The sequence below is a fragment of the Sparus aurata genome, chromosome 18 (assembly GCF_900880675.1).
Source record: "Sparus aurata chromosome 18, fSpaAur1.1, whole genome shotgun sequence".
In the NCBI taxonomy this organism is placed as follows: Eukaryota; Metazoa; Chordata; class Actinopteri; order Spariformes; family Sparidae; genus Sparus; species Sparus aurata.
The window spans coordinates 20,544,711-20,557,596 of NC_044204.1; the positions used below are offsets into that span (position 1 = coordinate 20,544,711).

General features: G+C 43.2%; 2 protein-coding genes across 8 annotated transcripts in view; one reads left to right on the plus strand and one right to left on the minus strand.

The window, feature by feature from the left end:
• pdlim7 (PDZ and LIM domain 7) overlaps positions 1-6,536 on the plus strand; it is a 36,565-nt gene extending 30,029 nt beyond the window's left edge. For 3 of the 4 annotated variants that reach the window (XM_030395373.1, XM_030395375.1, XM_030395377.1), the window contains exons 6-11: positions 906-958; positions 1,234-1,483; positions 1,995-2,175; positions 2,326-2,446; positions 4,298-4,413; positions 4,751-6,536. In XM_030395373.1, the coding sequence (XP_030251233.1) occupies positions 906-958; positions 1,234-1,483; positions 1,995-2,175; positions 2,326-2,446; positions 4,298-4,413; positions 4,751-4,837 (808 nt within the window). In that variant the 3' untranslated portion in view covers positions 4,838-6,536. The remainder of the gene's footprint in view (positions 1-905; positions 959-1,233; positions 1,484-1,994; positions 2,176-2,325; positions 2,447-4,297; positions 4,414-4,750) is intronic. The other variant, XM_030395374.1, reaches the window with a different exon arrangement.
• Positions 6,537-7,451: 915 nt separating this feature from the next.
• The window catches only part of unc5a (unc-5 netrin receptor A), a 141,818-nt gene continuing 136,383 nt past the window's right edge, over positions 7,452-12,886 (minus strand). For all 4 annotated transcript variants that reach the window (XM_030395372.1, XM_030395371.1, XM_030395370.1 and 1 more), the window contains one exon: positions 7,452-11,407. In XM_030395372.1, the coding sequence (XP_030251232.1) occupies positions 11,242-11,407 (166 nt within the window). In that variant the 3' untranslated portion in view covers positions 7,452-11,241. The remainder of the gene's footprint in view (positions 11,408-12,886) is intronic.

Below are 12,886 nucleotides of genomic sequence, written 5' to 3' on the forward strand. Positions count from 1 at the left end.
TATGACGGTAAATGAAGACTCTGAGTTTTGGACTGTTGGTTTGACAAAGAAGTAATTTTGAAGACTTCACTTTTAACTCTGGAAAACTGTTATGAACATTTTTCAAAATGATGGTTTTGATGATTTGTGAAAACAAATGGCAGGTGAGGCAATAATGACAGTTACTGTTGGTCGCAGCCCATATCTTTAACCAATCCTTCACCGATCGTTAGCATAACATACTTGTAGTTTATGTACTTGCTTCAGACATTCTTCTTCCTGTTGCTTGCCAATTTTTTTTTACTGTGGACAATTGAATGTCTTAACAAATCAATTTAAGATGGTTCAGATAACAAAGAAACATCAGGGAAGAAATTCCCTGTTGTTGATAACAATTATAGATGTTACAAGACCCAGTTACCTCTTTAGTTCTGACACATTTCAAGGTTCCATATAAAAGAAAACGTAGATGACAAAAACTATGTGAAAACTAGAGCCGTCATCTTCCAGCTCAGTCTTGTCTGAGATTGTTTTTCTGTTTCGGAGCTAAAAGGTCTTGACATCTGCTGTTCAGCGCTGATCATTTGAATTACACGACTGACTCTGTCTCCTAAATGCTTGTGTTGTGTTGAAAAATGTCCGTCAAATCATTTCAAATTCTATCGGAGTGCATTTTCTGGAACATTCACCTGAATCTCTGACACTAAAGCGGCTTCTGTTCCACAACAGGTGAGAAACCCACGCTGCCTGATTAATATTAATGATGCTTGTGATCGTTCACACGGAGGGTAATCTGTGGCGCAGCGTCGTGGAGACAGCCATGGCTGCTGACATCCACACAATGACGTTCACTAAGCAGTATCCATGGTTACAGAGGTGCGTGTGCGTGTGTGTACCTTTTCTAATTAGTCATTTTCTCCCCACAGCCTTGAGCCAACTCCCTCACCTGCCAAGGCCCAGGCAGCAGATAAACCAGATGGTGAGTTTCTGCTCCTGCTGATGCGTAAAAAGAAGCCCAGCAGCATCCAGCCGAGGTTGTGCTAATAGATTCTTATTAAGTGTCAATACACGAGCAACAGCCGCAACAAAGTGACACGCAAACCTGTCACAACTTACATCTGGTGGGAGCGTGTATATTATATAAAAGTGTCCCCCTCCTGTTGCGAAATTATTCAAAGTCGCAGCCAAGTTTTTTTTTAATGCTGCAATTCCAAAAACAAATCACCCTGTTTTTTTTTTGTTTTTCTTATTTTGGCCCAGAATCCAAGACCGCAGCTGCAGCAGCCGGCAGTTCAGGTGCTCCCAAGCGGCCGCCGTGGGTCACCGACCCTAATTTTGCTGACCGCTTTCATCCAGACAAGACCAGCACCGTCGTGACCCAGCACCAGCAGCCGGTCCAGCCGACGCCTATGCAGAACCGCAGCTCCATTCTTCAGGCAGCGCAGCAGGCACCTGAGGACAGCGGCAGGACCCCTGTATGTGGCGCATGCAACAAAATCATAAGGTTAGACGGCACAGCCACAGCTGTAGTTACAGTTTAATTCATTTTAGCAGAGTGAAATACTCCCAGTGTTTGTACCTCTTTCAAAAGTGCTGTGAGAAGAAGTGACACATCATTTAGGACATTTAATACTCACGATGACAGACTGAATGTCTGCAGTCAGCGTAATTAACACAGTTTGGAGACATCTTGTTATCAGCGGAGACAAGCATAATGCTGACTTTTGAAATAATTTTAAATCTCATTTCACACACTTCAAAGATAACAGAGAAAACCTTAGTTCTCATTCTGGTCACCACTGCGAGCAAGCGGAGGAGCCGTTCCTCAACAAGTGAAGGAACAAAGTTTCAAGAACCAGAAAGCATCTGAAGTGTTTCAGAGCTACAGAGCAGCTGTTTCTATTGGAGCGGTTCTTGTTTTCCATGTCAATGTGGAAAAAGTATGGAGCAGGTTTTACTAATGCCTCTGGTGGGCTGTTAAAGCATGTGTGTGTGTGTGTGTTTGTTTTTTCCAGGGGTCGGTACCTGGTGGCGCTGGGACGCTCTTGGCACCCGGAGGAGTTTACGTGCTCGCAGTGTAAGGCGGTCCTGGATGAGGGCGGCTTCTTCGAGGAGAGAGGGTCCGTCTACTGCACCAACTGCCACGACAACAGATACGCTCCAAACTGCAGCAAGTGCAAAAAGAAGATCACGGGGGTGAGAGCTCGCGTCGCACCACAAACATGGAAGGGGAAACAGTCCGGCTTCTGGAGTTCTGTGCTTTCTGTTTTTAAAACAGCGATGCCAGCTCACCAGAAAATAAGAAAATAAAGAATGCTACAATTCTTTTTCTCTCCCTTCTGTCAGGAAATCATGCACGCCCTGAAGATGACCTACCACGTTCAGTGTTTCAAGTGTGCAGCCTGCAAGACTCCCATCAGGAACCAAGCCTTTTACATGGAGGAGGGCGAACCCTACTGCGAGAAAGGTAAAACTGTTGCCGTCAACGCGGATTCTCAAGATAAGCGTTCTGTTTTTTTTTTAACACTTTAAAAATAATCACAGAATTGATAGAATGATTCTGAAGAAGTGCAGCTTTTTCGTTCCGTCTGGTTATTGCGACGGTAATTAATAACCTGAATGTTTGGTTTCGCCGGTCTTTCTCTCGTTCCATAACAACACGATGTCTCCCGCCACACATTATTGAAGCTTCATAAAAGAGATGAAGGAGTCTCCATGGTGAGAAATCCTCTGCTGGAAACAAAGGGAAACATCATATTAATGTGGTTTCTAGGAGAAGAACTGAAGGAAGGCGCTCTCGGCTGGCGACGGGAGGACAGCCTCAGAAAAACCCTGTCTCAATAGAAAATGCAGCCCCTGAACCCGAAGTAAAGGCAGGCGGTATTTAAAGGTAATGCCTAAGCAGAAAAATATTAAAACACTGGCAAAAGAAAAAAGCATGCTGAAAATCCTCCGCGCGCAGATTGATTAGTTCCGGTGCCAACAGAGAACATCTCAGCCCATGTAAGATCCCCTGTAACTGTACACACAGACGAAGTCCGACTCGGTTATCGTAAATCTGCGCTGGGCTGCGCGAGCAGAGGGGGAGCTGACATCATGATCGAGCTTATGTGCTCAAAGATGTGAAATCTTCTTACTTGAAATGGATGCCATAGCTAAGTACAGTGCGGTTCAGGGGACGCAACAGAAGCTCGCGGTGCAAAAAGACAGCACGTGCAGCCCGAAAGCGGGTGATTCAGAGGTCTTGCTGAGTGCATTTTATGATAAAGTTGTTTCTTTTTCGGGGAGAAATAGCTCACTGCGGGGCGTCGCCTCTCCAGTTTTTGCTTGAATCATTTTCAGATTATTTTTTTTTTCATCAGGCTATTTGTAAAACATTGCATTGCTGTATTATTGCTGTGGGCTTTGGCACTTCATGAATCTCTTCCTGCGTACCCACAGTCAATCACAGAGTGTGATGTTTTCATCTGCTGTAATCTATTTAGCTCCAGTTTACTTCATACATTTCTCTATTGGATTTTATGAATGGTGTGTGCTCTTCTATTATGCTGTAAATGATTTAGTGGTGCGGCGTGTTTCTCTCTTGCTGCCGAGGCTTCTGACGTGGATCGCTGCTTTATCAGAGGCGAAGCCACAACCTGAGCACTCATACTCTGAATAATGCCTTTAGCTCTGATAAACATTGTGCTGCCTCAGCATCTTTCAGGGATTGTGCGGCTCTCACCCACTCACTCTCAAGAAGCAGCATTATAACCTGACACTTTCCCCCAGAGTGGCTGTGATGAAAGAGACTGGCAAATCCAGTTAAGTATCTGGAGCAATTTCCCCTCATCCTAATCCGCCCCTCACACTCTGGAAAGGCACTAATGTACAGTGGCCGGACAACATAACGCAAACGGCAAAGGTATCAAATGCCGAGTGAGGAGAAGAGCCAACGTTTGGCTTGGAAACCGCTTCATACATCTTTATTACTGTCATTCAAGTCCTTAAATGTGTGTGTGTGTGTACGCTGGGATATTACTTCTATTCAGGAGTAAAAGCCTCCACTACTTTAAAAGATGAAAGAGGTGGAAACCTATTTCACAGTCAGGGCTCCAGAACATCCTATAAAGGTAAAGTGATGTTTACATATGGTGATGTGGAGGCCATGGAGGATGCTTGACCCGATTGTGGAGCTGATAAAAGCGTTTCAGAGTTCATTTTGTTGTCACTCTGACGGTTATCTTGCGCATCTCCAGTGCCCAACAACCTCTCCTCTCACCACCTTTCTCTCTCTCTCTCTCTCTCTCGCTCTTTCTCTCTCTCTCTCTCTCTGCAGACTATGAGAAGATGTTTGGCACCAAATGCCACGGCTGTGACTTTAAGATTGATGCCGGGGATCGGTTTCTGGAGGCCTTGGGCTACAGCTGGCATGATACCTGCTTCGTCTGTGCTGTAAGTCATTTTGATTGATACAGCTCCCTGTGGGGCCCTCGCTGCCCTGTCTCTTCTGGCTGTCCCAGCACAATGCCACCTGAAAAATCTGCCTCGATCTTTGGACCTCGAGTCCCCCCCCCCGTCTCTTTCACCCTGTCACCTGCAGTCTATCACTCTCTCCATCTCCCTTTGCACTCTGTGAAGAAAACTGAAAGTAAATGCAGTCGAGTAAATAACACGTGCCTGCTCTGGCCAGTAGAAAACTGTGTAAATCCACATTTGGTGTGATATCAACTCTGGCCTGGTTTCCCTCCAATCTGACTGCCTCTGTGTCTGTCTCCTTTCATCTTTAAAGCTCTGCCAAATCAACCTGGAGGGGAAGACTTTCTACTCCAAGAAGGATAAGCCCCTGTGCAAAGGCCATGCCTTTGCTCCTGTGTGAGCGAGCGAGCGACCGAGCTTCATCTTCAGAGCAACAAGCGCTTCTCTCTCTCTCCCTCTCTTTACCCCACTCCGCCCTCCGGCACACTCGTTCACATTTTACGTCTCGTCTTCGCCAACCGCACACATAGTTAAAAACTCTGTCTTTTGTCTATCCTGCAGACTTTGTGTTCATGTTTGAGGCTTAAAGGAACAGTTCACCCCCCAAAAATCAATGTACATATTTTGCGCTCTCACCTGTCATGCTTTTTTTTACCCATTGAGATTGTTTTGGTGTGAGCTGCAGAGTTTTGGAGATGTTGGCCTTCTTTTGAATGTTATACGATTTGGTTTGTGGGGCCTGTTTACTCAAGATAATCCACAGACCTTGCAGTACGTTGGAATTATCGGAAAAACTTATCTCCTACTGGATGAGTACATGTCGGTGCCCTCTCAACAACCTTTGGGTCACGAGTGTCTGAGTCAACGCCATATGAGGCTGAAAGTAAGCGTTGGGTTGGCATTCATGTGGCTCCCATACATTGAATGCAGCATTGCTGTGAGCAGTTTCGTGCAGGAACCATTGCTTTCCGTGTCACCACGCAGAAGGAAATGTACATCTACACATGGATGAGAGGCCTAGTTGTCAGGAGCACAAGCCCCTTTACCTTGAGTAGATGCACGTTTCCTTTGGCGTTGTGATACGGAGAGAAAATAGTTCCTACGTCAAACTGTGTGGATTATCTAGTTCCATCAGTCAATATCTCCAAAACTCTGCAACTCGCACCAAAACAATCTCGATGGATGAAGAGCGCTACAGTTGAGAGATAAAACATGTATTTTTGATTTTGGAGCACACTGTCCCTTTAGCATTAGCTTCATGTGCTGTTACTCCACTGTGTTCAAATGTTACTGTCTGTAATACCAAATGCTGTGTTGTACAACTGGAAGTAGTCGAGGAATTATTTCACGCCATCACTAACTTGTTGACGTAGAAGTCGTCTGTAGATTAGGACAGTTAAACCGCAGCTGCAGTTCATCGTCTAGATCTAACTGTAGCCGTCAGTGACCGAAAATTCTCACCACTCTAATCTCCTCCTCGTTCAGTCTGAAGTGAGATCAAGTCAGTGTCTTCCAACTTGGAGGAGTCACTTAGCTCTCTAATAATCTCGCGTATTGCATTAATGATCCGCCACCACTCCTGTACTAAGTGTGAGAAGCGGTGGCCCCATCCGGGACCCCGGCCCACTCAGCGACTCTCACTGAAGTGCCTGTTAACTTAATGGGGGTCCAGTCAAGCAGAAAAGGGGGTGTCCCATTTCTGCCTGACCGGACCCCTGCACTCCTCAACAAAAGCACTAACCGCTTACTTACCACTTTGACTCCAGCACGTCAGCGGCACACACTGCAGTTAATAACTGTAATTCGCCGTCATGTATTAATTCTTAATTGATTTTAATAGTCACAGATGTGGGCGACCGAGTGTGATTATCGTTTCTTTTTAACTGTTTCACACTTCAGATATCATTCATCGGTCATTTTTAAAGTCAGAAAAATCTCATGTGGTGATATTTGTCCTCGTGTTTCTACGATGTTGTGGTTGTTCATACGAGTACTTTCAAGCCGTGGTTGAATATGTATTTATATTGCTTCAGAATGGGCCTGTAAGTGTTGTTTTTATAGCTGCTGGACATTTCAAATAAAATTAATCTGTAATGCAACGTGCCGGGCTGGATCACTGGGCTGAGGTGTTTCTGATGTGAACCCATCTGTAAGATTCTCTCTCGACTGATGTTTTTGTTGTCTTTGTTCTCACCAACACCTGCTCCCTAACAACAGGATAATGGGCTCTCTAAGATTTTGTCGTAAGTACAATAACTACTAAAAATCAAGCTTTTCACAAACAGCTGCTCCAACAAAGACCTGAGATGAATCCCTGTGCTAGATGTAGAAATGAATACTTTTGCAATTTTCATTTAATCATGAAAGTAATCTTGTTATTTTGTACATGTTTCATGTAAGCAATGTTAAATTGTTCTCGTTGACACTGTATTCTCATGGTCATCCTCCTTAGACTAAGAGTATCTACTGACTGGTATGGGAAGGATGCAACCCTGACTCCAAAAGTTGGGATGCTGTATAAAACATGAACAAGACAGAATGAGATACTTTGCTCAGTTGAAAACCGTACAAAGGTAATAAATCCATTTAATATTTTACCTTTCTGTCGATGTGAGGTTGCCAGGCAACCAACAGAGATGCTGCATGGTCGTACTGGGCGGAATTTAAACTTGTTTATCGAAGAGATAGTTGCTCTCAGTAACTACCTTCAGATGAGATATGACTAGCGATTGAGTGAGCTTCAAAGGTGTCATTGTTATTTAATTTTCTGTGTGTTATGCTAGAAGCCGGCTGTTAGTTTAAAGATGGAGTCTTAGCCACTGTCTCAGCGTAGTAGAGAGAGACAGTGTGACACACTAGCTTCCAGTCTTTATACTATGCTAACTGTGACTTTTTTTTTACTATTCTTTTAAATTGTATTTTTTTAAAGCTTGACATTCAGTTTTCTATGTATGTCCTTTTTTAAAAAAACGATGAGCAACAGAATTTAATCATCAAGTAAAAAGATCCAGTCCTTCAATTAACAATATATAATTTATTTACAACAACTTCAGGTTGAATTACTATACATACCTTTCTGAAATGTCATAGATATATATATACATAAGGCCAAGTAAATACTTGAAAGCACTTAGAAACGAATTTCCAAAATTCTACCCACAAATCCATATCATTGTCCAAAAAAGTACAGAAAATCTCCCTTAGCAGAAGTTTTTCCATTGCCACAAAAGTTTTGACAACAATTTACATTGACGATAAGGAACACAAAGAGGTAAAAAAACCGAACGGAACAAAAAAAGGATTATACAATTGCATAAGCGCTGTGGCATGTAATAAATACAGCATTTTTGACTTGCAGAAAGGCAAGGAACATTGAATCAAGGAACTAAATGGAAAAAAAAAAACATTCACAAGTACAGAAGTCTATTGTTCATATTTAAAAAAGAAAACAGTTCAGTCAGAGTGACGGGGAGGTATGCACACACCCAGTCTCACTCAGTCTCTCTCTCTCACACTCTCTCACACACACACACACACACACACACACACACACACACACACACACACACACACACACACACACACACACACACACACACACACTCTGACGTCCTTGACACTGAATAGCAATGAGCAACACAGAAAGTACAGATGTGAATGGAACAATTTTGACCCCTGTAACTGGGGGTCAAACTTATAAACCCTTGAACGAAGCATTTATGTCACTGACCGTCTTTCGCACAACTATCAGGCCCAGATCACATCATGAAGGGAACTGTATTTATCACACACGCAGACAGTAATTGCAGATTTTTTAGATTTGTTGGACAAGTTAGATATGAAGATAGATGCTCAACATCCTGGCGGCTGGTGAATTACATTACTGAAATGTGCTTAGACAACACATCTGAGACAATGACGGGGGTGATAGTTTCTCACACACAGTCTGACTGTACAACTGCCATGGCTCATCGAAAACATGCTGCGTTAACACTGGCTCGAAGAACTGATGTCCTCTTACTCCACTCAGCCTCCACGCAGTCCCAGTGTAGTGACTCACTAAGCAATAGTGACCGTTTCCACCTTGTATTTAAATGCTTCCAGTTAGAGAAACAATCAGGTAGACGTATGCAGAGTAAGGACAAACAAAACATGTATAGAAACTTCCTGTAAAACAGTCTCTAAACCCTTAACACTGCAAAAAGTCGTCACTGCTAGATCGCCAAAGAACAGTATATAGGCAAACACGTCACGGTTTAGACTTGACAAATGCTGCGCCAGTTAAGTGTCTTTTTTTGGCTTTATATTAAAATATAATTTACATTTCTTTACAAAGTGATAAAATAAACCGACACATGTTACCGCTCGAACAGACAGCATTAAACTTGCTTCAAAGACAAAAGCGAGGACATGGGAGAAAGGAAACGATTTGGACTTGAAGTCCGCAGTTTTCAGAGGAGAGACAGCAACTCTGACTTGTTTCTATTACTAGCTGCGAGTAAAAACAACGCTCAAACAATATCGAATGGATACAATGTGAGGATGTAGTGGCCCTCAAAATGATAATCATAAAACTTTGGTTACCAATTCTGCTGATATACAGTATGCAAAGTGACAGCACACGGCTGGTATAGAAAAAGTATTTACATATTACATGTGACGATGATCCACTTCAACATGAAAACATTTAAGGTGATATAGCCGTTTTTGTCCGAAAGGGGCTCGATTCTGTTTTCAGTTAACTAAAAAAAGGGTCAAATTTGATTTCATGGCATCTCCACATCAAACAGATCGGGGGGGGGGGTTAAGAGGGGGGCGTGTTTTGCAGGATGAAAAGGTGTGCCGAGATGCCTCACAAATACAAAGTCACTGCTAAGACTTAAAGGAAACCAAAGGGAGACAAACTTTTTCCCCCACTACAAGGAAAAACATAAATGTACATTCCAAATATCTGACAATCATTACAAAAAGGCTCCTGTTCATGTTAAAGGTTGAAGCCATGGGAGCTTGGTAGGATGGGACCGTGTTTGCTGTTTGAATGAAAAGGGGGCTCTCTTTTGCAACGTTTACAGACAACTTCACATGCAACCCTGAGGCAGACGGAGAGAGAACTATGGCTAGTTTGGGATTGCTCACTTTTTTTTTTAACCTAAAGAATAATTACTGAACCACTGGACTTTTAAAGATACTGTGTGTTTCATGTTGCCTGACCCGACACATCCATTAATATTTTTTTTTAAAATGGTGTAAATTAATGCAAAGCAGCAAAATATGATAAGCAAGTGCGTAGTTGCAGTTTGTGATTCGTTTGCATGAATTTGCTGGATCATTTTTTGCCGTCCTGGCCAGAAATAAAAACATAAAAAAAAAACCTTTCAAAGCATCTTTTGTGAGCAGAGGCGTGACATTATGTATAAGCCACTCTTTAACTTTCTCTGAGAGACAGGCGTTTCTTCTGATGTGGAAATACTGTTTGCCGTACAGCAAATATAGAATTCCCACCAACATTGCTTTATGAATTGTAAAAACAAAGCAGCTCAGCTACTCTTTCAACATGAGTAAAATAATTTGTTGTCAGATCTTCTGTAGGAAAGTGCTCTGCATTATTCATACAGAATAATAACCCATTTGGCCGCGCTTTTATGTTCAGCTTCCTCTGTTACAGAATTAAGGTAATCAGGAGGAAAAATGTCATTTTAGAAATGAGAGTTGACGACATTCAGTGTTCACGTGTGCAGCTGGAACGCCTTTCGGCCCCTATGGCTCCTTCATTAGCTGTGGAAAACAGACCCCCCCCCCCCCCCCCCCCAAGTTGAGCGACCGGGCTAATGCGAGACGTGAAATAAACCAATCAAAATCACAGGCCTTCCACAGAAATGGCTTCTGTAATATGACTTTTAGTGAAGATATTACTCACTCCTCCCTCGAAAAACTTCAAAGAAACCCAAACCCCACATATATCGATTTAGAAGCAGGAAAGCTGCGAAGCGTCTCGCTGAATCAAGATGTCAAGATGTTACATTCACAGTAGTGATACCGGCTGGACTAAGAAAAACACACACAAACAAGATGAGACGGGGTGCTTTGGGCCTCTGACATACAATCTATTTTAAAAACCTGCAGGTCCAGGATGTGCTACAAGCCGTCTATGTGTGTGCGTGTGTTGTAGGAAATGGATACATATGAGACGGACATGTGAGGAGTGTCACTGGGTTTGGGAGTGGACGGGAGTGGACGCTCGCAGACCCTGATGACCTTGTTGAACGTGTGCTCAGTGTCGGAGATGATGTCATAACAAACCGGCCATTTGCATATGTCGCCTGTTCTCTTGAACCTGAAATGACTGGCTACCTTCTGTCACATCCCGTTTCATTTAAGATGCAGATAATTTAAAAATGATTCATTGAATTTCAAATATTGGCCATTAGTCATAGCATTACGTTTGCATATTGCTCCTTATTAGCCATAAATGGGCTGTTTATAAAAAAGGCATGGATTGATCCTTATAGTAGAGCCATGGTCTGGACTAACTTCAATCTTTGAAGGAAAATAAAGGATATTTTTCTTTACTCAGTTCATGGACACATTTCCCAACACACTTCCTTTTTCCCTCATTTGGTCTGATTTTTACTCTGTTCGATGGGAAACATAAACCATTTACTATCTTCTGAAGTGAAGAAGAGGGACATTGGGGGCAGCTCTGCTCTTCGATTCCTGCTCCAGTTATTGTTTTTTTTATGTGTGTGTTGTTGTTGTTTTGTTCTGTACTTTTCCTCTGCACCAGTCTCTCCCCCGTTTTCTGGGTTAGCACTCGCCATCAGAGACCAGGAATATCATGGCTTCCTGTTTGCCGATGTCGGCCATGACCGTGGCCAGCTGGTTGATGTTGCCGCTGTGGAAATGCTGTGCCTCCCACAGGTCCAGGATCACAGAGGTCGGGCTCGCTTTGGATGCAAAGAAACTCATGTGTCTGCGGAGAGGGAAGCACAGAGATAACAGTGAGGGGACAGTGAGACGTTTTTATTAAATCAAGCCATGTGCACACATCAACACAGACACACTCTCATTTGCTGTACACCAACGGAGTGAAAGGGAAAGCTTTTCAGCTGGGTTTTTATTGTGCTGCTGCTTCCTTGTAACTCCGTCAATGTCAAGTTTTATTGCGTTATTATTGCTACATCCAGATACGCTGTGTTGGAGCATTAAGTAAAAAAATGATAAAAGGTGTAAGAACACGGTGTCGCTCTCGAAACTGCCATCAAACACACAATCTCTGGCAATTTTCATTTGAAGCTTAACAGCGTAAGCCTCATTCTGTCTTTATTTGATGTTGAAATTGGCCTTAAATCCCACATATAGTAAATCCTATATGGACTCTCACAGTTAAGTCGGAAGTGACCTTTTCCATTTTAGGAGCAGAACCTTTACGATCAAACCCAATCAATGACAACAAAGCAGTGGCCCCGGCCAGCTGTATATTTGATGTTGAGTGGGACCTGATCCCCACTGTACCCGAACACGCTTGTTTGATTTAATGGCCTTTTTCTGTTCTCCAAATGTCTGGGGGTCTTAACTGTTATGTAGAGCACACACGACATTCAAAAAAGGACTGTGTTGTGTGAGTGGTTTCGGTGCCAGGAGACGGGAAGCTCCAAAGTCCTTTTCACCTTGAGAAAGGTCAGACGGAGGAGGCCACTTCCCCGTATCTTCTGTCTGCCCAGTGAAGCGCTCTGTGATGGTTATAAACGTGGCTGCTGTGGCAGTACACAAGCACTGAGAACACAGTGTCACACTGCTATATTGAGTCAATTGGATTTTAGAGCTCGCGCAGCCTCCCCTCTGCGTCGGGAGAGCACAACAAAGCGAAGTGGTGGACAAAAAAATTGTCTGAGAACAAACCTCTGTGTCATTATTCAGATAAAAACAGACAGAGCTTAGCGTCCGACGTGTCAGCCCCGCTTACTCACCTCGCTATGTGAAACACGAGCTTATCTCGTATGGCTCAGACGCAGCCATTCACACAGTCTTGGGAGAGAAAGATCAAATAAAAAGGTTCTTGGCATTTTAAGTTTTATTGATTGGTCCCGTTCTGCTCGGTCTTAACACTTTATACACACACACACACACACACACACACACACACACACACACACACACACACACACACACACACACACACACACACACACACACACACACACAGAAACAAACACACAGAAACAAACACACAGAAATCACAGCATGACAGAATGCCAAGGAGCCTGCCGCCGTTCAGGAAAACATGTTGTTAAGGACAGATCAAACAACAGAGCAGTTGTTCCTTCCTGAGGCCCAAATGAGAATTGATTATGTTGAGCGAAACATTGCTCGTTAAACCCGTAGTGCATCAATTCAATTTGTGATTAATTGGGGTAAATAAAGTTGATTGGACAAATTAAGTGTACCTATT